The sequence below is a fragment of the Limanda limanda genome, chromosome 23 (assembly GCF_963576545.1).
Source record: "Limanda limanda chromosome 23, fLimLim1.1, whole genome shotgun sequence".
Classification (NCBI taxonomy): domain Eukaryota; kingdom Metazoa; phylum Chordata; class Actinopteri; order Pleuronectiformes; family Pleuronectidae; genus Limanda; species Limanda limanda.
Genome location: NC_083658.1, coordinates 5,119,161 through 5,143,998, shown reverse-complemented (window position 1 = coordinate 5,143,998; position 24,838 = coordinate 5,119,161). Strand labels below are relative to the sequence as shown.

At 42.9% G+C, this 24,838-nt stretch overlaps 3 protein-coding genes and 2 non-coding genes across 6 annotated transcripts; 2 read left to right on the top strand and 3 right to left on the bottom strand.

The window, feature by feature from the left end:
* Nucleotides 1-445: 445 nt before the first annotated feature.
* slc19a1 (solute carrier family 19 member 1) lies at nucleotides 446-6,658 on the top strand. Its single transcript, XM_061066844.1, has 6 exons — nucleotides 446-493; nucleotides 1,410-2,028; nucleotides 3,682-4,468; nucleotides 5,051-5,243; nucleotides 5,489-5,630; nucleotides 6,085-6,658. Exons 2-6 carry the CDS (start codon nucleotides 1,744-1,746, stop codon nucleotides 6,283-6,285), a joined length of 1,608 nt encoding a protein of 535 aa, XP_060922827.1. The 5' UTR covers nucleotides 446-493; nucleotides 1,410-1,743; the 3' UTR covers nucleotides 6,286-6,658.
* Nucleotides 6,659-9,127: 2,469 nt separating this feature from the next.
* Nucleotides 9,128-13,389, bottom strand: LOC132996859 (uncharacterized). 2 transcript variants are annotated; one of them, XM_061067224.1, is made up of 11 exons: nucleotides 13,137-13,389; nucleotides 11,895-12,059; nucleotides 11,699-11,824; nucleotides 11,467-11,630; nucleotides 11,135-11,237; nucleotides 10,946-11,041; nucleotides 10,827-10,847; nucleotides 10,482-10,502; nucleotides 10,374-10,400; nucleotides 10,226-10,282; nucleotides 9,128-10,130 (listed from the first exon to the last, which is right to left on the bottom strand). In XM_061067224.1, exons 1-11 carry the CDS (start codon nucleotides 13,192-13,194, stop codon nucleotides 10,111-10,113), a joined length of 858 nt encoding a protein of 285 aa, XP_060923207.1. In that variant the 5' UTR covers nucleotides 13,195-13,389; the 3' UTR covers nucleotides 9,128-10,110. The 2 variants fall into 2 exon arrangements, with proteins under 2 accessions (XP_060923207.1, XP_060923208.1); XM_061067225.1 differs by having other exon boundaries at nucleotides 11,895-12,050.
* A 710-nt stretch (nucleotides 13,390-14,099) lies between these two features.
* On the bottom strand, nucleotides 14,100-17,157 carry LOC132996548 (cytochrome P450 4F3). The gene is made up of 13 exons (XM_061066843.1): nucleotides 16,954-17,157; nucleotides 16,568-16,712; nucleotides 16,427-16,480; nucleotides 16,217-16,344; nucleotides 16,001-16,122; nucleotides 15,773-15,919; nucleotides 15,537-15,660; nucleotides 15,324-15,390; nucleotides 15,043-15,172; nucleotides 14,805-14,938; nucleotides 14,629-14,693; nucleotides 14,466-14,548; nucleotides 14,100-14,383 (listed from the first exon to the last, which is right to left on the bottom strand). The coding sequence occupies exons 1-13, from the start codon at nucleotides 17,155-17,157 to the stop codon at nucleotides 14,170-14,172; spliced, it is 1,617 nt and encodes a 538-aa protein (XP_060922826.1). The 3' UTR covers nucleotides 14,100-14,169.
* Nucleotides 17,158-17,463: 306 nt separating this feature from the next.
* On the bottom strand, nucleotides 17,464-17,534 carry trnag-gcc (transfer RNA glycine (anticodon GCC)). The gene has a single exon. It is a non-coding gene; the product is annotated as a tRNA-Gly (tRNA).
* Nucleotides 17,535-20,087: 2,553 nt separating this feature from the next.
* Nucleotides 20,088-20,160, top strand: trnam-cau (transfer RNA methionine (anticodon CAU)). Its single transcript has one exon. It is a non-coding gene; the product is annotated as a tRNA-Met (tRNA).
* Nucleotides 20,161-24,838: the final 4,678 nt, after the last annotated feature.

Sequence of the window (24,838 nt, the reverse complement as noted above, 5' to 3'; positions counted from 1 at the left end):
TTTACAATTTTGTATATATTTTCATTCTAAATTATTAAATGAAATAATTTAAATGCTGTATTATAGCATTATTGACATTACAGTATATAAAATAAAAATCATAAAAAACATTAACACAGCGGTATATTTATTTTCTTGTTCTTATTATCTTATTATTGTTATGTGTATTATTATGTAGAAGGCCTACTCGTGGCAGGAACTCCCTATTACACTGTTTGTCCAGCAGGTGGCGGGCATGTAACACAAACCTCTTGCAACACATACATGAGAAATGAAATCTGAATAATATTCTTTAAATCGATCGTCTCTAATAAAACAAATCTCATACGTAATAATAAAATAAAATTAAAATCAGTTAAAATCGTTCTATATGAAGTGTGATTCAAATTACACCACTGGACTTCATTTCCCAGACTGCCTCGCGGTGTGAATGCCTTCACGTGTTCCTCTGAGATGTTTTAGACTCCGGGTGACACTCTCTGCAGCACATGAGGTACGTGACATGAACTTTAACGTTATCACGATGTTTCTTTACGTTTTTTAAACTTCTCACTTCGCACCTACACTTCAAATCCTGCGTTAAAGTGTGTGTAGCACATTAGCAGCTAACGCGTTAGCCTTTAGCTTGGCATGCTAGCACTGGTGTGCTAACCAGGTGCTAACATGTATCATGAGTCCCAGCAGGAGGACAGACACGTAACTGGGGTCATGGTGACCAGTCAGGAGGAAGACTGGTCTGTCTTTAAACCACTAACACAAACTATGAAGTTATTATTATTATATTTAATCTGATTCTTCTCTGCTTTGTCTCTTTTGGATTTTCCCTTTTGTCTTTATGTATGTGTGTATTTGTTTGTATGTGTATACATGTGTGTTCATATGTGTCATGTATGCAGATGTCTGTACTTGTGTGTATATATATGTTGTATATATAATGTATGTGGATATCTAAATATGTGTATTTAGATACTCACATGTAAGTATGTGAATGTGTGTGTGTATATATATGTGTCTGTCTGACTGTGTGTGAATAAGTGTCATGTATGTAGATGTCTGTGTATATATTATACATATGTATTCCATGTGTTACATTTTGACATTATGGTGAAAGATAATAAACACAGTCTTTAAAACATACTGATGAAATTAAAGTTATTTAAACTGAGTTAACACACATGATTAAAAAAGCCTGACGCTGGTTTATCCACAGTCACATGTGTCACCATAAAGCTGAAGTAATTACTTCATTATCTGTTGCTCTTTATTATCACAATTATGGTAATAAAGCCTTAGAAGTAAATTTTAGGTTTAATAGAGTTAACTCAGCTTTGTTATATTTTGTTTCCCCAGTAGAAAAACTCATCAACCGTGTGAGAGTAGGTGGACTAACAACATTGTTATCTTTGCAGGTTAACAATGACACCACCCTCAGCGACTGGGTAGCCAGCGACCAGACAATGTCCCGGAGCGAGAGGCAAAGGTCAACTCTCTCTCTCGTACAGGCGATGAGCAGCATGTAGCTCTTTAACTAGCTTGTCCCCAGTGTCAGTCTTCCCGGGCATGGACAGACCCAGAGGAGTTGAAGTTTCCAACCCAGACAGATAGATTTTCTACGTTTGTTTAGTTCTTTTTGTGTGAGAGGAGGAGTTTTGGCCGTGAAAACAAGTCCTCACATGCTGATTTGACTCGACAAAAACAAACCACCCTCTGCATCACAGTGTGGTCCACCAGCCGGCTGATATAATGGCTGCAGGGGACGCAGCACAGAGTGGGGACAGATCGGACGCAGAGAAAGAGATGGACCTGAACGTGCAGGAGCCTGAGGCGGCTGATGGACACCCAGACGGAGATGTGGAGAAAGTCGTCTCTCCCTCCGAGGCGCCCACAGAGGAAACCCAGGACCCCAGACAGTGGAAGTGGGCCGTGATGTTTCTGTGCTTCTACGGTTTTATGTCATCGATTCGGCCGGGGGAGGCTTTCATCACCCCCTACCTGCTCAGCTCCGAGAAGAACTTCACCATGAAACAGGTCAGTTGTGTCTGCAGACTCAAATGTGTTTGTGCAGGTTTTGTGCTTTCAGCGAGGAATGTGAGAGGACATCAGGAAAATGTCTGGAAATTACAAGTGGGTTAGGGTGATGAAGTTTCTAACATGCTAAGCAGGAGGTCTGCAAATACCTCAGGATGAAGAAGAGGAGCTGTACATGTGGGATACGCAGACAAAGATGTCAGATTGGAATTGTACAAGATTCTAGTGCTTTTGGGGATAAGAGCCCACACAGGACTGTCTGAGGTTAAGAGATGCGGTTAGAGTTTATACGTCATGTCCTGCCTTGGCTGAATGTTCCAAACATTTTCCCTTTGGAGTTAGTATCTCAAAACGACAGTTAATGAAAAGAAGTGCTGCCACATTTTGAAAATCTTTGCACTGTGAAGTAAACATTGATAGAAACACGTCGGTAAAGTACAGACAAAAAGCTGAACTTTGAGACTTTCTCAGCTTTTCCTCTGAGCAGTCAGATTAATGAGTTCCCTATGGAGCTGATCCATCTTACCGAGGTCCAAGGTCACATTCCTCCAAAGTCGGCCAATGAAGCAAGTCGGTGAAGGCTTAGAATCAAGGAATGGAGGTTTCAGGACTGGTGTGTTAGTTTGTTCTGATTTGACCGGGACCTGATACCAACAGTTGTCAACCTGCCAAATTGTCATTCAGAGAAAGAGAACGTGTGTTAAATATTTCCAGCACTTTATGCTTCAGACTAGGGGTGGGAATTGGCAAAAATGTGACGATTCAATAGTATTGCGATATTTGGGCTACGATTCAATAGTATTGCGATTCTGCGATATATATTGCGTTACTGCAAGTATTGCGATCCGATTCTGCGATATATTGCGATTCATGTTCCCCATATTATTCAAAGGCATTACAAAAAATGAGGAAAATAAGACTGCTCATCTCACTTCAAATGTCACATTTAATTCTGTGAACAACATTGTCTTCTACACATTAACTGAAGTGCAAAAACTAGGAAAGGGTAGTGCAAAAACTTTGTCCTTGAACATTCAGGACACACGACCTTTGTAATTATTTTCTGAATAGGAGACCTCTCACATGAACGCTGAGCTCCCAGCACATAACTTACAATTATTTAAATACAGTAACATAAAGCAGACATAATAGAGTAACATAAACCTGAGAATAATCATATAAATAAGAGTAACCTAGAGCATTGAGAAAAATTAACAAATGTGTACTACTAGAGTCCAGTCCAGTTGGATGAATGTTAAATTCATTTGGGAATATTGGAATTTTTGTTCAGAAAAAAGAGTTGGTCAACACAAAAATTGCAATACTTTGTGCTACAGTATCGATAGTATCGCTGGCGCAAATAGAACAGAATCGATTTTTCCCCCACCACTACTTCAGACCAGAGAGTCCTGGACTGAAGCTTCACCTCAATGTCTGTTTGAATCTGAGTTGGTGATATTGATATTAACACATACACCTTGAAATCCTGCTTTTACCAAACTCTGTGGAATAGCTGCTCTTGATTAAAGTTTCCTCATCTATTATCTACTACAACTGCAGATCTAAATACTGAAACTAAATTGACAAAAAAAGCACCACACCTTCATCCACCTCCTTGATCTGAGCTTTATTTCTTTTGCCCGTCCCCTCCAGGTGACCAATGAGATCACCCCCGTGCTGACCTACTCCTACATGGCGGTGCTGGTGCCGGCCTTCCTCCTGACGGATCTCCTGCGCTACAAGCCGGTCCTGGTCATCCAGGGCATCAGTCAGGTGGTCATCTGGCTCATTCTGCTCCTCGGCTCCAGCCTCCTTGAGATGCAGCTCATGGAGTTCTTCTACGGCATCACGATGGCGTGCCGCGTGGCCTACTCCTCCTACATCTTCTCCCTGGTCAGCCCGGTCCTCTACCAGCGAGTGGCCGGATACTCGCGCTCGGCGATCCTCTTAGGGGTGTTCACCAGCTCCGTGCTCGGCCAGCTCTGCTTGTCTCTGGGCAACATCAGCTTCTACACCCTCAACGCCATATCCCTGGGTTTCGTCAGCTTCGGCCTCCTCCTGTCAATGTGCCTGCCGTGGCCGAAACGCTCCCTGTTCTTCAACCAACAGCGGAACAAGGAGCAAAAGGAACTGGCTGCGTCGGCTGTCACCAAATCGGAACTGGACCAAATGAAGCCTAAAGAGAGCGAGTCCTCCTCTGCAGCGCCCGCCTGCTCCGCGTCGCGCTGGAAGGATTTGGTCCTGGTGCAGATGCTGTTGGAGGTGAGAAACGTGGTCAGGAAGCCGAACCTGAGGCTGTGGTCCCTGTGGTGGGTGTTCAACTCCACAGGGTACTACCTGGTGTTGTTCTACGTCCACATCCTGTGGAACAAGGTCTACCCCGCCACTGAGAACAACAAAGTTTACAACGGGGGAGTGGAGGCAGCTTCTACATTACTGAGTGAGACATTTTTGGAGCTACAGAATTTAGAACCTTACTAGAATGTTTCATGTCGTGCACATTGTCAGTCGGTGTCAGTTCCTCATTCCTCCATCCTTTTTTTAACATGGGTGCATTTCCAGCTCACTTAATTTATATTTAGATATACAGCTGCCAAATAAAGAGTTTATTGTGTTTAATGCCGTGCAACCATATCTCTAAAAGTGTAAGAAAAGCATCATATTCACACTCAAATAATGTGAAGAATGTAAACTGCATTTCGGAGGTTGTATAACTTTTACTCTGAAGTGATTACATCAGGCTTAAACATCAGTTTGCTCAGTAACCAGCACAAAGGTGACTCCTAACATTACGTTGCAAAACCAAATCTGATAGCAGGTTCATGATGAGTAGACAGAAGCGTTGATGTAAGTTACACATTGACAAGAAAACTCTAGTAAACTCTTAAATAAATACACTGATAAAAGTGTAAATACATAGTTAAGACTTTGACGGAATGAAATATTTAAACTGTGGAGAAGTGATGAGTTGCACTGAAGTTGTCACTCTGGGAGGTTGTGACTGACGTGTGTGGTTCTGCAGGTGCAGTGACGTCCTTCGCGGCGGGATACGTGAAGATCCGATGGAACGTGTGGTCGGAGCTGGTCATCGCCGTCATCACAGCCGTGCAGGCGGGTCTGCTGCTGCTCATGGGCACCACAGACAACATCTGGGTGTGCTACGCTTCTTACGTCCTCTTCAGGGGCTTCTATCAGTTCCTGGTGCCTATTGCCACGTGAGTAAAGTATTTTTAGACTACATGTACGCAGTGTGTAGATTATGAGCCCAAAGTACACGTGAAATAAATTCTTCTCCAGCATGCTTTCTGTCATTTAAGGTAGTTGTTATCACACTGGTGTTTGTTCAGGTACTCATTTTCCCTTCCTCCATTATGACCTGCCTGTAACGTAAAGTACACACTAACTTATATACACCTACTGATTTTTTTGTTTTCAGTCTAACCCTCTGTTCTCTCCACAGATACCAGATAGCCTCATCTCTCACCAAGGAGCTGTGTGCACTGGTGTTTGGCATCAACACCTTCCTGGGGACTTTACTGAAGAGCATCATCATCCTCATATTCGCTGACAAGAGGGGCCTGGCACTGGAAGTGCATGAACAGGTAAAACACACTTTTAATAGTGTAGAATTGTGTTACACAAATATTTATTTACAAATCTAAATAAGAGCAAACAACTTTATTTCTAGACTCAAAGATGGATCTTCAACAGCTTTTTAACAAAAAGTATCAATACTATGTATAAAATATACATTGTTGCTGTACTTGTAGAAGTCCTCTACATAGAAGTAACAGGGGGAAGCCTCAATAAAAACACTAAAAACTATATACCATCTATTTTGTCAACAAAGTTCAAGTTTTACCTCCATTTTTGGTTCATTGTCACAGAGCAAATCATGTTATTTCGGGGGGTTCTTGTCGCTGCTGTTGACAGTTAACGTAATCAGGATTTCTCCCTCATTTCCTGTTTTGACCTGTCGTCACGGCGACCTCTTAGTCAGTATTTGATGGCATCATCACCGTGTCTGTATAATCAGATTCACTCTTTCTTTCACAGTTCCTGGTGTTCTTTATTTACTTCGTCATTATCACCATCGTCTACTTTGTCTGCGCTGCTGTGGTCATCATCCGTCACTATAGAAACCAGCCCAGGGAAGGAGGCGTGGCCAACGGTCCGGCCACACCCACAGAGCTCAGTCCCATGGGAGTGAGTTCAGAGGCAGAACCTTTTTCTAACGGCAAAAGTGCCCAAGCCTAACGTCGAGAAGAACGTAGCTCAGCTGCTTTCAGAGGTGCACCCACAGTTTTTCCCGTGAATTTTTCAAGAGGTGCTGCTCTCGACATTTTCCGAAACTTTTCCTGCCTCGAGTAAAAGTCTGGAGTGAGCCCAATGTGAGAGTGGAGCAGGAAAATCTGCAGAAATTTCATAGCGAGCGAGTGGAAGTGTTGATGTCATTTCTAACAAATCGTCGGTACAAATACCTCAGGATGAAAAAGAAGATGTCAACTTGGGAATACAACGAGATTCCAGAGCTTTTGGTGGTTAGAGCCGACGTGTTGTCAATATAAACACGTGATCGCCACAGGAGAGTTCAAACATCATGTCCTGTCTCGTACGTGCTCTACCCTGCCCCCCCCCCCCCCCCCCCCCCCATCGCCTCAAAGTCTACTGTTGTTGCTGCATCCTTTACATGTCAAATTTAAATTCTAGATGATGTCCGCACCCAATTTTTCGCACATTTTGCGGAGTTCGTGTCTGAAATCGTCTGTTGTGAAGTCGATGGAGATGTGCGTTCGCTGCTGAGCCTTAATCATAGAAGTGCCTCATGTCCCCATCTTGGGAGAGTTGTGTATTTGTTCCTGTTTGGATTCTGGTTTGTTGTGAGAAGGAAAATCTTCCGACACTATCTATGCTTCAGTGTGGAACCAAACAGCAAGGGACCATTGATGTAATGGCCAAACTTCAGCTCCTGTTGTATTTTGTATAGGAAACGAATCTGAAGCTGTAACATTATGAGCTGCCCTCTTTCAATTCATTACATTGTGATCACTAAAATGATTTTTGGATCATTAGCCTTGTTTTTATTGTCGACACTCCTGATGCACTTAATGTAATAACTGTGTTAGTGCCATTTGAAAAGAATCGACCACATCAGTATAATTACTCTACACATCTGAATAGTTTTCACATCACACTGTTATAAAATCAGATTATGAACGGTACTTTCTTATGACTGAGTATTGGGGCCACTTCAAGAGAAAAAAATCATAGATGTAGGGAATAAAAACTTAACTTTACGAGAATTAGGTCTTAATAATATGAGAATTTGTGGGTTCTCAGTACAAGATTTTTTTTTTAAATACTTCTATTGTTGAAATATTAGAACTTTTTTCTAAAGTTATTACAACTTTTATTTTTTTAATATTACAGCTTATTTCTCTTTTAAATTAGGACTTTATTCTCTTAATCTTACCCTATTTTAATTTTAGCTTTTCTTAATGTGACCCTAATACTTCGTCTGCAGATTTTATGATTTGATTTTTAAATGATTTTGTTGTAACACTAATAATGTTGATCTTTGACAGCCATTTGTATTGTAGAAACATACGGTACACAATACGCTGAGTAGGAACAAATCTCATATGAACCTTTATCACCACATTGGTTTTCTTCAGTATCTCAGTCAATATTCCTCCTTCCTTCTCTGCCTGGTACTCGTGAGGAGACGAACTTCAGAGACGAGCGTCAGCTCCTCAAACCAGAGTCAAACTCAGCTATTTTTACATCAGAGTCTGAAGAAGCAGCTGGTGTCCGGCCTGAGGGAAACACGGGAATGTAACACACGTTCAGCAAGAAAGAAAACTCAAGACAAGTTAAATACTTCTCACAATAGCGTCTGTTTGTCACATTAACTGAGCTTTGACTTGGATTACATTTACAATGTATAGACTTTTTTTATTTTGATTGAAATAGTTGCTGAGAATTGATGAAACTGTGAATCTGTCTGAATGCTGTAAAAGGAAAACTGATATTTGATATGACTGATATTTTGTATTCACAAATAAATGACATTTGGTGGATAAAAAAAAAAGCCCCATGATTATTATTTTGATGTTTACCATATTTATTCAATGATTTATTGCCGAGATTTATTGTTAATATTTAAGGTCCCATTATCCATTTGAAGCCGGATATTGTCTGGTCGCAGTTTTCACAGTTAGTTTTGATGTTTTCAACTCAGATGCTTTTGATTTGAAATGTATTCGAGCCCTGAGGTGGAAAAACAAACTGTTATTGATCAATAATCCATTAAATAACTCCTCAGTGGTCATGTGACCTCTCGGGGGGGGGGGGGTGATTGATAGCCACTGCTGGGTGATGCATGTCACATGTCCTGAAGTCCTTCTGTTGTCTATTACTGCACCAAAGGGAAGAACTCTACGTTTCCCGAACCATAAATCATTATTCGTCCTTTTCTTGAGACTGAATTCTGAATTTTCGCAGCTGCAATAACAAGTTTAAGATGGGTGTTTAATATCTAAGACTGTGTTGCTCTTATTTGATGTGAATGTTGTTGGGTCAGCTGTGGTCCTCCCTCGCAGTGTGAAGACCAACATCTGCCTGATCCTTGTTTGTTTTCCTGCACTTCTCAGCAGGAGGTCTGGGTTTTTTCCCTCGACTGTTTCTGCAGCTGACAAGATGAAACCTTCTAAATCTTTTTCTAACATGTGCAACAGCCGGTTTCTGTTCCTCCTCTTCTTCTTCCTTCGTCCTTTGACAGAATAGCGACTCAGCAGATTGTTTCATTTAAACCGAATTCGTCCTTGTCTTTAATTTAGCTGAGAACAGCTGTTTTTAAATTAAATTTAAAGTATTAAAGTATCCGAGAAGCAGCAGAGGTTAGACAAAGTGAATAATCAAAATTACACAGGAAGAAAATCCAGTTATTTCTGCTGTTTATCCTAAAATGCTTCTGCTATGCATTCAAGCAAATGTTCCATATATGTGAATGAGTGAAATGTGTCGATGTGCTGCCCTCAAGTGGTCAAACTCTGGTATAACATCTTTTGGAAAAGAGTAGACATGGAAATTCAAAACATGTGATTTGATATTCTGTCGGTTTATTAAATACAACCTTTATAAGAACACTTGTACATATCTTCTTCTTCATGTTCTCACACTGCAGCAAATCATCAGCAGATAGACTTTAAATATCTCAGTGCCTCTGGTTTCGAAATGTCTCGAACCTTTTAAAATATCCCAAAAGTAAATAGAATAAGTACTTTTTGTTGGTTAAATTAAAAACTTAATATCCTCAGCTTTCAAAACGACAAGGAAAAAGTAAGGAAATGACTCAGAGCAAAACCAAAACTGTCACCTGCTCTAATTTATGCAGGAAAAGAGGAAGAGGTTTTTTTTTTTATCCTTCTGCATTTCAAGAAAAGTCAACATGTGGAAAATGGGGAGATTTTGTATGGTTTTCTTTTCACGTTTATTCTCGACATTTTAATTTTATTCTCAATTTGCTCTTTTTTAAATTTAGTTTGACTATGTGTTTAAAAGCTGCAAAACCAAACATTTAAACATCAATCTTTCAGAACTCAGAGCAAAACATAGAGGTAACATTTAAAGGACAAATAAATAGAAGAGTTAAAAAAGATCATACACTCAAAAAACAACAACAACTGATTGACTTTAAGCTAAAACTCTCACATGTTTATACAAGTTTGCAAACTGGCAGTAGAGGAGTCGGTGGAAAAGTTCTGCACAAAGCCTGTATTGTTGCTGTCGGCCTGAAACGAACAATGGCGTCCCTCTTCCACCTTATTGAAAGTCCTGCTGTGGTCCAACGCCACGAGGCTGCGTGACATCCACACTGGAAACTACACTCAGCCGCCAGTTTAATGAGTCGGGGGCAGCAGTTGGTGCCAGGTTTGCTGTCGGTCACAGGAAAGCTGAGTTTCCTGGCTTTGTCTGAAACCTCAGGAGGAGCTGAGATCTACGTCAAGTGTAAAACCTTCTCTGTGGCTTTTGAGTCGAATCTGGGATCGTTATTTCTTCACGTTTTGTCCATTTGTCCGTTTATGTCATCGGGGTTTCCTCTGAGGAACGATAAAAGGACAGACGACAGAATCACACACCTGATAAAAACATTACATTTATAGATACATAAACATGTGATGATTTAATCTGTTACCGTCGTCTTGTCCCTTTTCTCGACGGGTCGTGGTTCCATTAGTCTCAGCAGGCTCAGCTGTATTGGTGATATGTATAGATTTCAGTTTTTTTGTATCATATTGAAAACATTTGACAAATATATATTAAGGGCTGTGGCTCAAACTTACATCCTCTCTCATGCTTGCTCCAGAAATCTGTAAAGTGCGACAAACAGAATGAATTTCTCTGAATTTTAAGTTATCAATTAGAACAGTGAGTGGTTTTGAGTTACTGACCTGCCTCCCAAGGCATGGATTCTGCAGGGGGGGGGGGCAGACAAAGAGGATGTGATGTCACAGAGGCCAGAATATATCGAAAGGAAGTGATGTCATGAGCTTGAATGTGGTTTGTTCGAGTCTAATGCGTCAGTTCGGTCTTTTAGTTATAACTTAAACAGATTTTTATCACAGTGTCAGCTTGATTGATCTAATCAGGCTCATCGACTTTATAAAGATTATAAAGACGTTTAACTGAACAAGAACAGTCAAAGCTATTTTAAAAAACAAGAATCCAAACTTTTACCCACAATTCTTTAACATGCTTTTAGTTTGAAAGGTTTTTTTAAAAAATAGCTCTCTTACCTTTCTGGAAGAACCACATCCCTACAAGGAAATAAACACAGCGACCATTACTAAACAAAGCAGGATTCTGTTGCTTCACGCTACTGTTAACGGCCAATAGCCTGTAGAGAGCTTCCTACCTGCTCTCCACCTGTGTACGACAGCCAGCAGCACCACAGCTCCCAGCAGAGAGAGGAACACCATGAGTCCAGTGCTGATATTCAGTTTCTTTTCAGCTGCGGGAAGACGACAACAACAGACACTCACTCATGTTGCTCATGCAGCCGTCGCTCACTCTAACTCCTAAACGTCTGTAGAATATAACTCACGCGTCGTGTCGGTGATGAACGGGTTGGCGATGCGTTCGCTGCTCTCAAGACTGACTGGATTTTCCAGCTCGCAGCTGAACTCCTTTACACTCAGACTCTCCTCCTGAGAGATGAGTCATACACTGAGTATTACCGTCATACACTACAAGTTCAACCACGTCTATAGTATTCACAAAATGTAATATAACAGCAAATTAATCAGAAACGCTTATTTTCATCTTGATCGTTCAGTTTAAGTCAAATCAAACATTTCTGTATGTGAAACACAAACTCAAGAAAATACCCGGACCCAATTCTCCGAACGTTGAACAATCAGACAACACGAACGCCACCTTTTCAACATGGTGATCTTTAGAAGAATTCCGCAGTGGGACGTCGTCCGACTTCCAGTTGTAGATGACGAGTTCGACGTCTTTGACGTTTCCCTCGCAGGTCAAAGTGCAGCTGCTCTTGTCTTCGTTGCAGGATGCAGTTACCGTGGGAACGGGGACTGGAGCTGAACAAAAAAGATGAACATTAAAAGATGTCCCCGTGGTTGATGAACGTCTCTGAACTGTGACTCACCGAGGACGGTGAGGCGAGTGGGAGTGGCCATGGTGCCATTGATTTCCGGAGTGTACAGATTGCTGTCGGTTTGAGTCAGTCCCCTGATTGTCATCGCTCCACTCGAAGTGTTCAGGCTCGCGCGCTCTTTAAAACACAGTGTTAGTGCAGTAGAAATCCCACAATGCATCTGTCGTACCTCCTAGCGTCAGCTTACCTTTAAAATGACGATAGTAAGTAACGTCTGAGTCGGTTGATTCCCACTGGACGGCCAAGTCCGGACCAACTTTCCACTTGATGTGGTTAATGGGACCAGTCACGGAGCCGGCACTGAGGACGACGTCATCGCCAACCTTCTTCTGAAGCTTCATCTCTGCAGCGACTCAAAGAAGAAGCACAGAGTGGCGGTTGTCAATTTTAAGCAACACTATGTGAAACTGCTGAGCAGCCGCGCCCTCTGTAGCAATGAAACTTAATCAATCTCCGGTCAAGAGAGTGAACTGAAACACAACTGAACGGTGGAAATTACCCATGATCCCCGGCTTCTTGAACCATAACAAATACAACAATTCATAATCATATTTTAAGTTAAATCAACATTAAGCTGCAGCTATTTTGCAAGCAACTAGTTATTATTTATTTATATTATTAAAACGCTAATTATTGATTGATTGAAATGTAATCTAAAAAAATTTTGGTTTTGGACTTTTGGCTGTAGACAAAACAATTTCTGAATGTCAATTTTCACTCTTCTTTTTCTCGATAACCACAACAAAAGAGAACAGGACCTGAGTTGTTCCGATGTAATATCTCAAAGAAAACGGTAATAATAGTTTTATTACAAGGAGTGGAGGTTTTATATGTGTAGCTACATATACATCTCATGTTTCTTTCCACGGAAAGATGAGTAAAATGCTCCTTTAAAGGTTTTCACTAATGTCAACATAAAAAATCAGGAAACATAATGGCGTCATTGAGTTCCACTGCAATTAGAGCCCTGTTTTCAGTCAATATTTGTTTATGTAATTGTAAATCAATCCGGCCGAATTATCTTTTAACTGTTCTTATTTTACTGTGTACAATTTAATTTACTAGGTACAATCAATATATAACTTTAGTCCTGAAAAAAAAGTTAAAATCGGTTTATTCTAAAGCAAGATTCTAAAGCCTTTCCCATGACTCAATTGCACATTCGACATCAGGATCTGGGTTAGAATGAGGTTTTCTTATTATCACTGTAAGAACGAGATCAAATCCCTCATAAACTTTGCAGCCAACAGAGAACATGAGCTACTCCCTAAACAACAGTGTGTACACTCGGCTTCATACTGGGCGCGGTCAGTGGAATGGGAAAATCCCAGTGGAGCGACGCATCCTGCACAAAAACAATCCAAACAATCTATTATAATCCAGAAAAAGAGGCATTTTCCAACACTTGGAAGTAAAGGACAGGACTCACCAGCCTGTGAGGACACGATAGCCAACAGGGCTGCAAGGACACACACACTCTGCCACATGTTTCCTTCTCCGTCTCTTCACACAGCCAGAAACCAGTTCAAATCCACACCTCTACTGGTCCGCGGCCAGAGGGACATGTCCGCTTATGTCATGTCAGCGATGAAAAAAAGACATTAAAGCTCAAATCGTCTGTTAAAAGAATCAGTTCATTGCAGAGAGGTGGAAGAAAAGAACGGGAATCAAAGTGAAAGTCAAGATCCTCAGCTCAGACCACGCCTCCTCTGACCTCACCACAAACACTATTAATAATCCTGACAAACCTGTTTGTCACCCGCATCACCACAGTGTGAATATAAACAAGCATATGAGTCTATAATGAATACTATTGTTATCTATTGTACAATAATAATAATCTGCACATATTTCAGTTAGACTATAAACTCATGCGACTCTATGTTATATTACGTTTTGTTTCTTAAATTATGTATAATTTTGTAAATGCACAATCCAAAGTGTAAAATCAGAATCCTGCTGCTGCAGCCAGAAAACACAAAGGCCTGAGGAAATCTCTGAAAATACAAATAAAGAAAAAAAGGGCCACTTTTCTGCCACCTAGTGTCCAGAAAACTATATGTAAAATATAAATGGAATAAAAACAAATATATATGAAATTGTAAAACAGAAAATGAACCGTGTAAACATATCCTCTGTAAAAATCCCTTTGAATAAATCGAATGCAGAAATTAGTCACAAAATATGTTGTACGAGAACTTGTCATCCACTTGTTAACATGTTTTATTTCTTTTCCTGATTTTACTCTCAGATTTAAACACGGACGAATTTACGGATTTATTGAATCCAATCAACAGACAAAATGATAAAGGGTTTCAACATATTCAATAACCAATACGACATTATGCTAGAAAACAAAGATTAAAAATAAATTTGGACACAACACATTAAACACACACAGTTACAGGAACAGTGTTAAACTCTCCAGCGTGTTTCTGTGCCGTAAAGCAGCAGCTGAGTCATCATTCAGCCTGTGCCCCCTCCTCTGCAGCCAGAGGCTCCAGCTGCAGCCACAGGCCCCCCTCGGCCCGCAGGACGAGCTGGGGCAGGCGGCGGACGCCTCCCGAGCTGGTGCCCAGTTCCGGGTTCACCCCCGGGGTCAGGCGGAACCTGAGGAGGGTCAGCGCCACCACGACCCGCAGCTCTGCCAGGGCGAACTTCTGACCGATGCAGTTCCTGGGAGACACACACACACAGATGAATTGTCTGCGTCAGGTCTTATGTGTTCTGGCTTGGAAAGTGCAGGAGGAGCCTTCACCTGGGGCCCGAGGAGAAGGGGATGAAGGAGTGAGACGCTCGACCTGCTGCGTTGGACGGGTCGAAACGCAAAGGATTATACTCCTGGCAGAGGGAATCAACCACACGGGTTAAACATGACAAAGATGAACGAAGGTGAAAGCAAAGTTCGGTTCATGTCTCACCTGTGGGTCGGTCCAGACTGCCGGGTTGTGGTGGGTTCCGTAGATACTGACCAAACAGATGGCACCTGGGGAACATTTACACACACAAACAAGGACTCGCTGAGGTCACACACACACATATACAGTCTGCAAATGAAGGATTCTAAACGTCTGTTTCAGAAGTCCGTCTGTCTCACCCTCTGGAACGGTGCGCCCCCCCGGCAGCTCCATGTCCTGGGTGTACTTCCTGGTTACGGCCAGAACAGGAGAGTGGAGTCGGAGGCTCTCTCTGATGCACATGGTGGTGAAGCTGAGGTTGGACAGATCCTCCCTTTATACAGAGTCACAAGGGAACACATGTTGATACATATTCACAGTTTCAGCTGCACTGGATGAAACAGGGGTTGGACATGTCCTCTACAGAGACGCTCTGACCACTCGAGTCCACGTCCGTCTCGTCCTCGCATCACTTCCATCACTTCCTGCCTGCACTGCTCCTGGTAGTGGGCATGGCGCGCTAGGTTGTACAGCGTCCAGCAAATCGCACTGGCTGTTGTGTCGTGACCTTTGGGGAAAAATGTGATTCGACCTTTAAGTGTTGGGAATTGGAAAAGGCCCTGTTGATAAATGTTAAATATATTTTTTTATATATTCATCCTGTAATTAACACTTGTGGCCACAGAGGCCGCTGTTTAGTAAAAGTTACTTTGCCTCACCGGCAAACATGAAGGTGTTGGCCTCCGCCTGTATCTCCTCGTCTGTGAGGCCTTGTCCATCCTCATCCTGCAAAAACACACAAACCATAGCAGATGAAGTCGGACGACATGGCCCCCTGGTGGCTGGCTGCAGTATCGTCATGATTGACAGCTGAGACTGACTCGTGATTGGTTGCGTGTGTATTTGCCGGACCTTGCTTACGTGTCTTTTACCTTTGACAGCAGTATGAGGTCCACGAAGTCCTTCTTACTCTGCGACCCGGGGGTGGAATCAGTTTCAGTCTCCCTCTGCTGGCTGATGAGGGCACGGCGCTTCTGAACCACGTCCCTCGTGAACCTGCAAACATCAAGTTTTCGTCATTAAAGGATTTAATAGAATACCATAAGGTACTACAGAACGTTATACTTTACTACATGTAACTGCAGAATACCCAGTGCATGTACTGTACCTGTGCACGACACTTAAGGCCTGTTTGAATTGTTTCCCCTGCTGGGATTTCCAGTAAATCCAGTCCCAGTGATGTAAAATCTTTTGGCGGCGCTCGATGATCAGGTCACTGAGCTGCACTATGGCCGACACATACTCACTGCTCGACCTGGAGAAGAGATGATTTAAAAACGAAATTAAAAAAAGTCAAGTGTGTGAAATGGCGCCGTGGTAAAGCGGGTGTCCTCACTCCTGACAGTTGCTGCTGTAGCTAAAGGCACATTTGAGTAAACTGTCCAGAGTCATCAGAGTGACATGGTCGAACATCTCCACGTTGCTGCTGCCCTCTGCCACCAGGCGCCGCCATTTATCCTGAAACACAGTGGTAGCAGACGTGTACTAACTTTACACACATTAATTTACACAGTTATATGTGTGTTGTGTGTATTCTGTGCGTGTGGCTCACATGCATTGTGTTGGTCGAGGTGTTGAAAGTGGTGATGTAGCTCTTCAGGATGTCGAAATGAAACGCAGGAGTGAGCAGCCGCCTCCTGCGAAACCACTCCTCCCCGTTACTTATCAACAGACTCTGTCCTGGGAAGGTCAAAGTAAAGGTCAAGTACATTTATCTCAAAGATTTTTTTGGCCAAACTCAACTGAGCTGCGAAAAACTCACCAAGCCACGGACGCAGGTGACCGTAGATAAGCTCGTCTTTCATTGTAATGCTGCCTTAAAGGACAAAAAAGGAGGATTAGCGAGCAGCGAGCCACATTTAAATCTAATTTGACTGGTAAACTTTGTTTGTGTGAAACCTACCGGGCGCCATGAGCAGAGGTTTGACGTAGTCAGGGTGGAAGACTCGGACCAGGTGATAAAAAGGACCCATGAACCAGCTGCAGGAGTGTTTGTACCTCTGCACCAGGTTGTCCACCTGGAGGAGACCCTCCTCCGTGCTCTTCATCTGAGGCACAGAAACATCACTTGTCAGTCTAACTTTCAAAGGGGAGAAAGGTTTGGTGGGGGAGTTGAAAGGAAATTCATTACAAAGAGGAGATTTTGCAATATTAATGTTTTGAAACTTCCCGTGTCTCACTGGGAAATCGTCACATTTCCTGAAGTGTAAGACATCATTATAAGAGCTGATAAATGAGTGTATTCATGTATGTTAGTGTGTGTTTGTCCTTGGTGTGTGTGGGTCCTACCTGGCCCAGGTGGCCTATCAGCCAGGAGTCTGCATGCGGCCTGCTGAAGCCCGACAGTCTGTGTGTGAACCAGGCGTGACGAGCCAACAACCTCACCGTCCACGCTGCAGCCACGGCAACCAGCCCGGTACCGGCTGCACACAGGATCTGACAAAGGCCGGTCCAGCTGAGGACCTGGGAGAGGACGCCCTGGAGGACAGACATCCTGGGACAGAGCGAGAGGTCTGGTGTGGCACTGACAGTGGCTGTGTTGAACAATGAGAAGTTTGGTGATGTTGAAATCAAGTGATCCAACCGTCACTGAGGTTATTACAACAGGAACTGTTCTTTTTATGATGGGCGGACTGGATGTCACAAACACACTGTGACACACCGTGACACACAGGGAGGGTCAGGGCAGAGTTCAGTATTAATCTCACAGCAGCTAAAGTGCAACTAAAAGATCCAGCTCCAATCACAAAATGGAAACTTTATCATATATCAATAGAAAAAAAAAAAAAAAAGGGATGATGCATTGGCCGGGAATCGAACCCGGGCCTCCCGCGTGGCAGGCGAGAATTCTACCACTGAACCACCAATGCTTGGAAATAGTTCTGTGATAGCGACATATACTGGCTGACTATGGTATTGTTCGCCAAATATAAACCATGTCAAATTGGCGTCGGAAAGAATAATAAAACAGTCTAGTACGATAATATGCCAGTGATAAATGATATAAAATTAAAAAAAATAATATTACTGGCAAGTGTTCCCTTTTTGTTGACGTTACGTGCATTTTACGGTTTGATTCCCGGCCAGAGCAACACGATTGTGAATCTAAACGGCCCCAAACAGTTTCCCATTCATTCTCTATGGTCGTGCTGTATGGAGGACCATACATGACATAAGTATAAATAAATAAATAAATAAATGTAGAAATAAATACAGAAATAAATAAATAAATAAATAAAAAAGGAAATAAATTAATTAATACAGAAATAAATAAATAAATACGTTACTAACAACAGAAATAAATAAATAAATGTCTTAAATATATTTGCACATTTATTTATTCCCTGATTTATATTTTTCACGTTTTCAATCACCTTATGCTAATGAGAAAGGCGGGCCTAACCGTCTAACAGTCTCATGCAGGATTGGTCACAGGAGTGTAATGATCCAGCCTTTCAATGCTGACTGGTGTCCAGTAGCTGTTTGCAGTGTTGTGCCAGTTCACGTCTCGTGTTCTCCTGAGCACAGGGAGCGAGCAGAGAGGAGGAGGAAGCAGAAACTCCTGCTCGGAAAGAAACAAGCCTGCAGCTTCTGCTCTGCCCATGAAGCAGCTGATCTCTGAGCAGATGTGACCAGAGACTGTTTTACAAAGTCACTGAGCGGCTGCATCGAGGTGACGAGCTCAAGTCTCAGTTTTTGTCTCTGTGCGAGTGTGTGGCACTGAGGGGTGCGGAGCCCGGGTGCCTGTGTGTGCGTGTGTATAGCTCAGTTGACCAATCCTGCTCGAGACTGAGTTTGGGACCGCCTACCTCATTTACATATGGACAATTAATTGTTGAAAAATAAAAATGTTGCAAAAAAAAAATGTGGAAATAGATAAAGAAATAAATGAATACATGTGGACATAAATACAGAAGTAAATTAATCAATGTGTTAAACTTATTCCCACAATTATTTCAACTTTTATGTATTTCAACATTTATTTAATTCCACATTTAATTGTCTCATATGTAAATGAGGTAGGAGGTCCCAAACTCAGTCTCGAGCAGGATTGGTCAACTGAGCTATACACACACGCACACACAGGCCCCGTGGCTCCGCACCCCTCAGTGCCACACACTTGCACAGAGACAAAAACTGAGACCTGAGCTCGTCACCTCGATGCCGCCGCTCAGTGACTTTGTAAAACAGTGAAAACACAGAGTTTCTCTGGTCACATCTGCTCAGAGATCAGCTGCTTCATGCGCAGAGCAGAAGCTGCAGGTGGTTTGTACCGAACTGGAGTTTCTGCTTCCTCCTCCTCTCTGCGCTCTCCTTGTGCTCAGGAGAACACGAGACGTGGCGCTCACAGTCAGGATTACTGACACCTTAATCATCCCAATAAAAAATAACCTGAACTAACCCTCTGAACTTGAACTAGTTCATTTTAAGTGTGAACCGGCTCAACACTGCAAACAGCTACTGGACACCAGTCAGCATTGAAAGGCTGGATCATTACACTCCTGTGACCAATCCTGCATGAGACTGCAGTTAGGCCCGCCTTTCTCATTAGCATATGGTGATTGAAAACGTGAAAAATATAAATCAGGGAATAAATAAATGTGCAAATATATTTAAGACATTTATTTATTTATTTCTGTTGTTAGTAACGTATTTATTTATTTATTTCTGTATTAATTAATTTATTTCCTTTTTTATTTATTCATTTATTTATTTATTTCTGTATTTATTTCTACATGTATTTATTTATTTATTTATACTTATGTCATGTATGGTCCTCCATAGTGCTGATCCACTATGGACGTAATGCCCCTCCCAGCCTCTGAACATGTTGGCGCTGTTTCCGCTTCATCTCCTCTTTCTTCCTCGTCTTTATCCAGAATCTTTCTGTTGTATCTTTTTAAAAAGCATTTGCCATGAGATTGTATGAATACAAATACGTGTAAATCTGATGATAAACCATCAAATTGGCGTCGGAAAGAATAATAAAACAGTCTAGTACGATAATATGCCAGTGATAAATGATATAAAATAAGAAATAAAAAATATTACTGGCAAGTGTCAACCTTTTGTTGACGTTACGTGCATTTTACGGTTTGTTTCCCGGCCAGAGCAACACGATTGTGTAGCTAAACGGCCCCAAACAGTTTCCCATTCATTCTCTATGGTCGTGCTGTATGGAGGACCACTATGGCCCCTCCCAGCCACTGAACATGTTGGCGCTGTTTCCGCTTCATCTCCTCTTTCTTCCTCGTCTTTATCCTTCCTCTCCAGTGACTGAAGAAAAAGAAACTAGATAATACGTGTGTCACAGTGTCTTATACTTTTCTTGTATTTCAATATTGATTGTCTGTGCTTGTCTGTAGCTGTATCTTATAGTTCTGGTATATTCTAAGTGCAGTATTTCACAGCATTTGTCGGCTGCCTCCTTGGCGCAGTAGGCAGCGCGTCAGTCTCATAATCTGAAGGTCGTGAGTTCGAGCCTCACAGGGGGCACATGTTTTATTGTCTTTTATATTTTTTATTTATTTAAATTACGCAGACGGAACATTGATACGAAGACGTGGAGTGATCACATTTATTTTACGCTTCATTAACGTACATGATCCATATTTTTAAACTTGTAAGCGACGTGTTCAAGGCTTCTAGGAGAAGAGTGCTGGGTTTTCCGAGGAGCCCCTGAAGGCCTCGGTGATGACCCACCTGAGGAATCTGCCATTATACAGAAAAGTGAGAAATGAAAGGAGAAGAAATCCAGGATCCGCAGTTTGTCTCTGAGGCTCACACGTGTCCGCTGAGGTGAGTCCGAACAAGGTCCTGTGGCCGATAGGCTGCTGGAAGCCGGGCTAACGTTAGCTAGACTAGCTAACGTTAGCTCGACTAAACTAGCTAGCGTTAGCTCGGCTAGCTAACCTTAGCTCGGCAAAACTAGCTTGAATTAGCTTGTTTACTTTTGGTTTTAAAAATGTAAACAAAACAAGAGTTAATAGAAACGTGTAAATTGATCTAAAATAATTAAATATAAAATTGATGGTAACTTTTCAAATTAATATTTCATTGTATTCAACCTGTTAGACTTTTAAAACCATTTTCTCAATATAGGATTCTTACATTACTGGATATTGTTGTTTGTTGATTTTTTTTTATTGGCATGAAGTGAATCAGCTGTTTTAAAGTCAATGATTAGTTTTAAAATTCTGAAATTAGCAGAATCTTTCTGTTGTATCCTTTTAAAAAGCATTTGCCATGAGATTGTATGAATACATGTAAATCTGATGTACTGTGCAAAACACTAGCGCCAAATTGTAACATACATGATCTCAAGACACGTTATATAAGAGGTAAAGACCTGTTTTGTACCCAGAGGCATTGAAATATGACTGAATACTGTGAGTGGTGACACTTTAAACTGGACTGACAAGAGAATCAAATACAAAATTCATCATTTCACTAATTCTTCTCTTCCCAGAGCTCAGTTTCTACTTCCTCCCCCGTGTGCATGTGGCAGGTTTTCAGCTTGAGAGGAGCGAGATGGCTGACGGGTGTGACCCCCCCGGGACGTCTTCTCCTGCCTCCAGCTCCCCAGCGTCGTCTCCCTGCTGCAAATCCACCCAGACATGGCTGCTTCCCCACTGGCTGAGTGATCGAATGGAGCCGGAGGATGATTCTGGGCTCCATCGAGTGGGGGTGCAGACGAGGGAGCCTCCTTCGTCTTGTGTCTTTGAGGAACTCTTTTGCTCCGGCCAGGGTTCGGTGCCTCTGGCCCCTCTGGCCGGCGCCCTCATGGCCTCCTCCTGGCCACAGAGCGACGTGGTGAAACAAGGTTACCTGGGGAAGCTGGAGCGAAACCACAGGCGGTATTTTGTGCTGAGAGCGGGAAGCCACACCGGGCCGAGCCGACTGGAGTGGTACATGAGCCGGGAGAAGTTCACAGCCGGGAGGAAATCTGCCGGCAAAGCTGCGCTGTTCGGATCAAGCAAACAAGGGTCGGTGAAAGTTAGTCCCTTGAAGCTGTGGATCAAGTTATAAAACATTTAGTGCGACCAATAATGAAAATAATGTTAGTTACCCTATAATATGTAAATAGTATTATTTTCCATTCAAATCTGACAAACACTTGAAGAATAATTCAAATCTGCAATGAATTCAACTGATTTCCCTTCAGGGTGATTTACCTGAGGTGCTGTCTCGGCGTGAGTCGGACCGGCAGTTCCAGGAAAGGACACACGGTGGCGCTGTATGCAAAGGATCAGACCATGGTGCTGGTTGTGGAGGACCAGCAGGAACAAGAAGTGTGGTACGTTGCCATTAAGAAGCTGATGGAGGGAGAGCGGAAGGATGAAGAGCACGGAGAGGGGATCGATGAAGACGATGATGGGTACTGCACTCTGCCCCCTGCTGCCTTTTTCAAAGAGGTGCGTCCAGATTTACATTTCTGTTGAATTTTATCTAAATAAACAGAATTAAATAGACTTTAAGGTTTTGATAATTTGATGGCAAGTTGAAGTATCCTGAGCCTTGACAACTTGATATTCAAAACTTCTGAAACACTCAAAATTGGAGGTACTTGTCTGTTAAAAACATCCCAGTCAACATATTAACTTTGGATCCAATCTGTCATATTGCACAGAAGTCATTGTGTCGCCTTAAGGTAACTCTGTAGTTTGTGTTCTCCAATGCTGAGGTCTTCCCTCGCTCTCATCAAATAATGTTGGACTATAAAAAAAGAGAGCATTTTCAATATAAAAGGCCTTTTCATGTCCAACCTCTTGTTTGGAAATGAGAACACCTCAGACTTCCTCTCTGCTCCCTCACCTGGTCTCAGGTCTGGCCGGTCTCAGTGAAGCCCAGAGGTCTGGGTCGCTCAAAGTCCCTCGGTGGGGAGACGCGTCTCTGCCTCACAGCGTCCTCACTCATCCTGGTCAAACTGGGCGCACACAGCGATTTGCCGTCGGTGACGATTCCTTTGCTGAGCGTTCGGCGCTACGGCCATCTGGACGGCTTGTTCTTCTTGGAGCTCGGCAGGTCGGCACCGGACGGCCCCGGAGAAATCTGGATGGAAGCAGGAGACCAAGGTAGTGAAGGTTACATCCATAATTCTACGCTTTCAAACTGAGCCTGTCTCTGTCCACACAAGCTTTTTGGCTCCATTTCAATTCATTTCACCTGATGACTCAAACCAGAAGCATTTTGGTGCAGATTATTTGAATAACAGCTCGTCTCTTACCCATATAAGTTTGAGTGGCTCTAAAACTCTGGACCATAGGACGGTGACCCTCCTCTTCATGTCTGTTCTGTCCAGGAAACCCAGGTATTGCCCAGCAGATTCACGAGGTGGTTCGGGAGACAGTCCACGCTCTGCGAGCTCTTCCAGACTTCAGCCAGTCTCCGACCTCCAGCCAGCCTCAAGCACTCCTGCTCTCGAAACGCAGCAGATACAAATACAGAGACAAGCCGATGAACATGAGGCCTCTGACGCTAGCTCCCAGAAACACTGACATCCACACGAGTCCCACGCAGTCTTACGTCGAGCCCGGCAAACCGAACGCCACCAAGCCTGAGTCCACTCCGAGCCTGGCCTCAGGTCTCAGCCCTGCCGGGTCCCAGCGGAGCTCCGGGCCTGAGACCGGCAGCTACATGGAGATGAAGACTGAGCACTGCGGTGATGCAGCCCGCAGGTTGGAGAGCTGGGAGCTGGAAGAGGAAGAGGAGGAGGAGGAAGAGAAAGGGCCGGGCTACATGATGATGTCTCCTCAGGGCAGCCGCAGCTCATATGTGTTCGCCCAGGATGATTATGTGTCAATGGAAAGTCCACAGAAAGACAACAGGCATCCAGACTCGTCCCCGTCCTCTGGCCTCCACACATCATTCTCCAGGTGAGTTCAACTTTCCCCCAAACTCTTTCAAGATACAACCAATGAAATAAAAAAAACTGTCACATTTCATATTATTTGAATTTATGGGTTTGGGTTCATAATAATTGTGTGTGTGATTTGGGAAAGAGTGTTTGCTTCTCTACTTTTTCCAGAATCATGCTGAGGGCTCATTTCAGATGTAGCAGCTGCCTTTGTAGCTCAGATTAACTGATGATCTATTTTTTCCTTTTTTAGCTCTACCTCTGACGACTACTCTCCTCTGCGTCCGTCCCGTCCTCAGACCAATGAGCTCAGTCAGCAAACAGAAGCCGGCCAATCACAGACGAGCATCAGCTTCTCCACTCGACCGGCGGATGAGCAGAAGTCAGCAGCTCAGCACAGACGCCACCCGGCACAGACCAGGGCCACCTCCTCTTCCTCTCCTCTGCGGAGCTTCGACAGGCCTGACTCGATGAAGAGTCCAGTGCAGGCCAGTCCGAACTCTGACCCGGGCCGGTCCAGTCCAGTCCAAGCTGCTCCAGACCAGTCGGCTTTTACAAGATACCGCCTGTCGTCCTGTCTGATGTCTTGCTTGCAGTCCGAGGACAGTTCCTGAGTCGTTATTCAATATTTTGCTCAAGTTGCTGCTGTTCTTCCTTTGGGATCATGTGTCTTAACACTGGAGAAAAAAAGAGTTGTTTTTGTAAATCACGGAAGTTTCTTACGTGTCGGTTAATGCACCGTGTTTGTTATTTTGTATTTGTTGGTTGGTTTTGAAGAATCGGTTAAATCAAACCTGGATTGTTGGCCTGAACTACACAGCACTGGAGGATGTTGCACTGTCATTGGATGTTAATGAAAAAAAAGAATAAATTCATGAGAATATTCCGTCTTTTTTGGCCTTTTATACTCGATACAGCTCAGTGGAAGACTGTGGCTGTTCTACTGGAAGATGATGTCCCAGTCTGGACGCTTCTAGTGGGTTTTCGATCTCAGGTGAATAAATGAAGAGAGGTCAGAAGCTAATTCTTAAATATTCTTATGCATAATAACAAGAAATTGTGCTTTAACTGTGATATTAAATGCTGCAGCCTTTTTTTTATCATGATTTGAATCAGCAGATGCAGTTTGCTCAGTATTTTGAAGACTTCCTGTCTGAGTTCATCTAAAGTTCATTCTCACAGATGCATTATCACTGATTTTCTGATAGAAGACCCTGGGAATATGAACCTGCTTCAAGTCTACAGGAATAAATCTGAAAGAAGGTTGCAGAGCTTTTGACTTTTATTGAAAACAGACACAAACTAGATAGATACAAA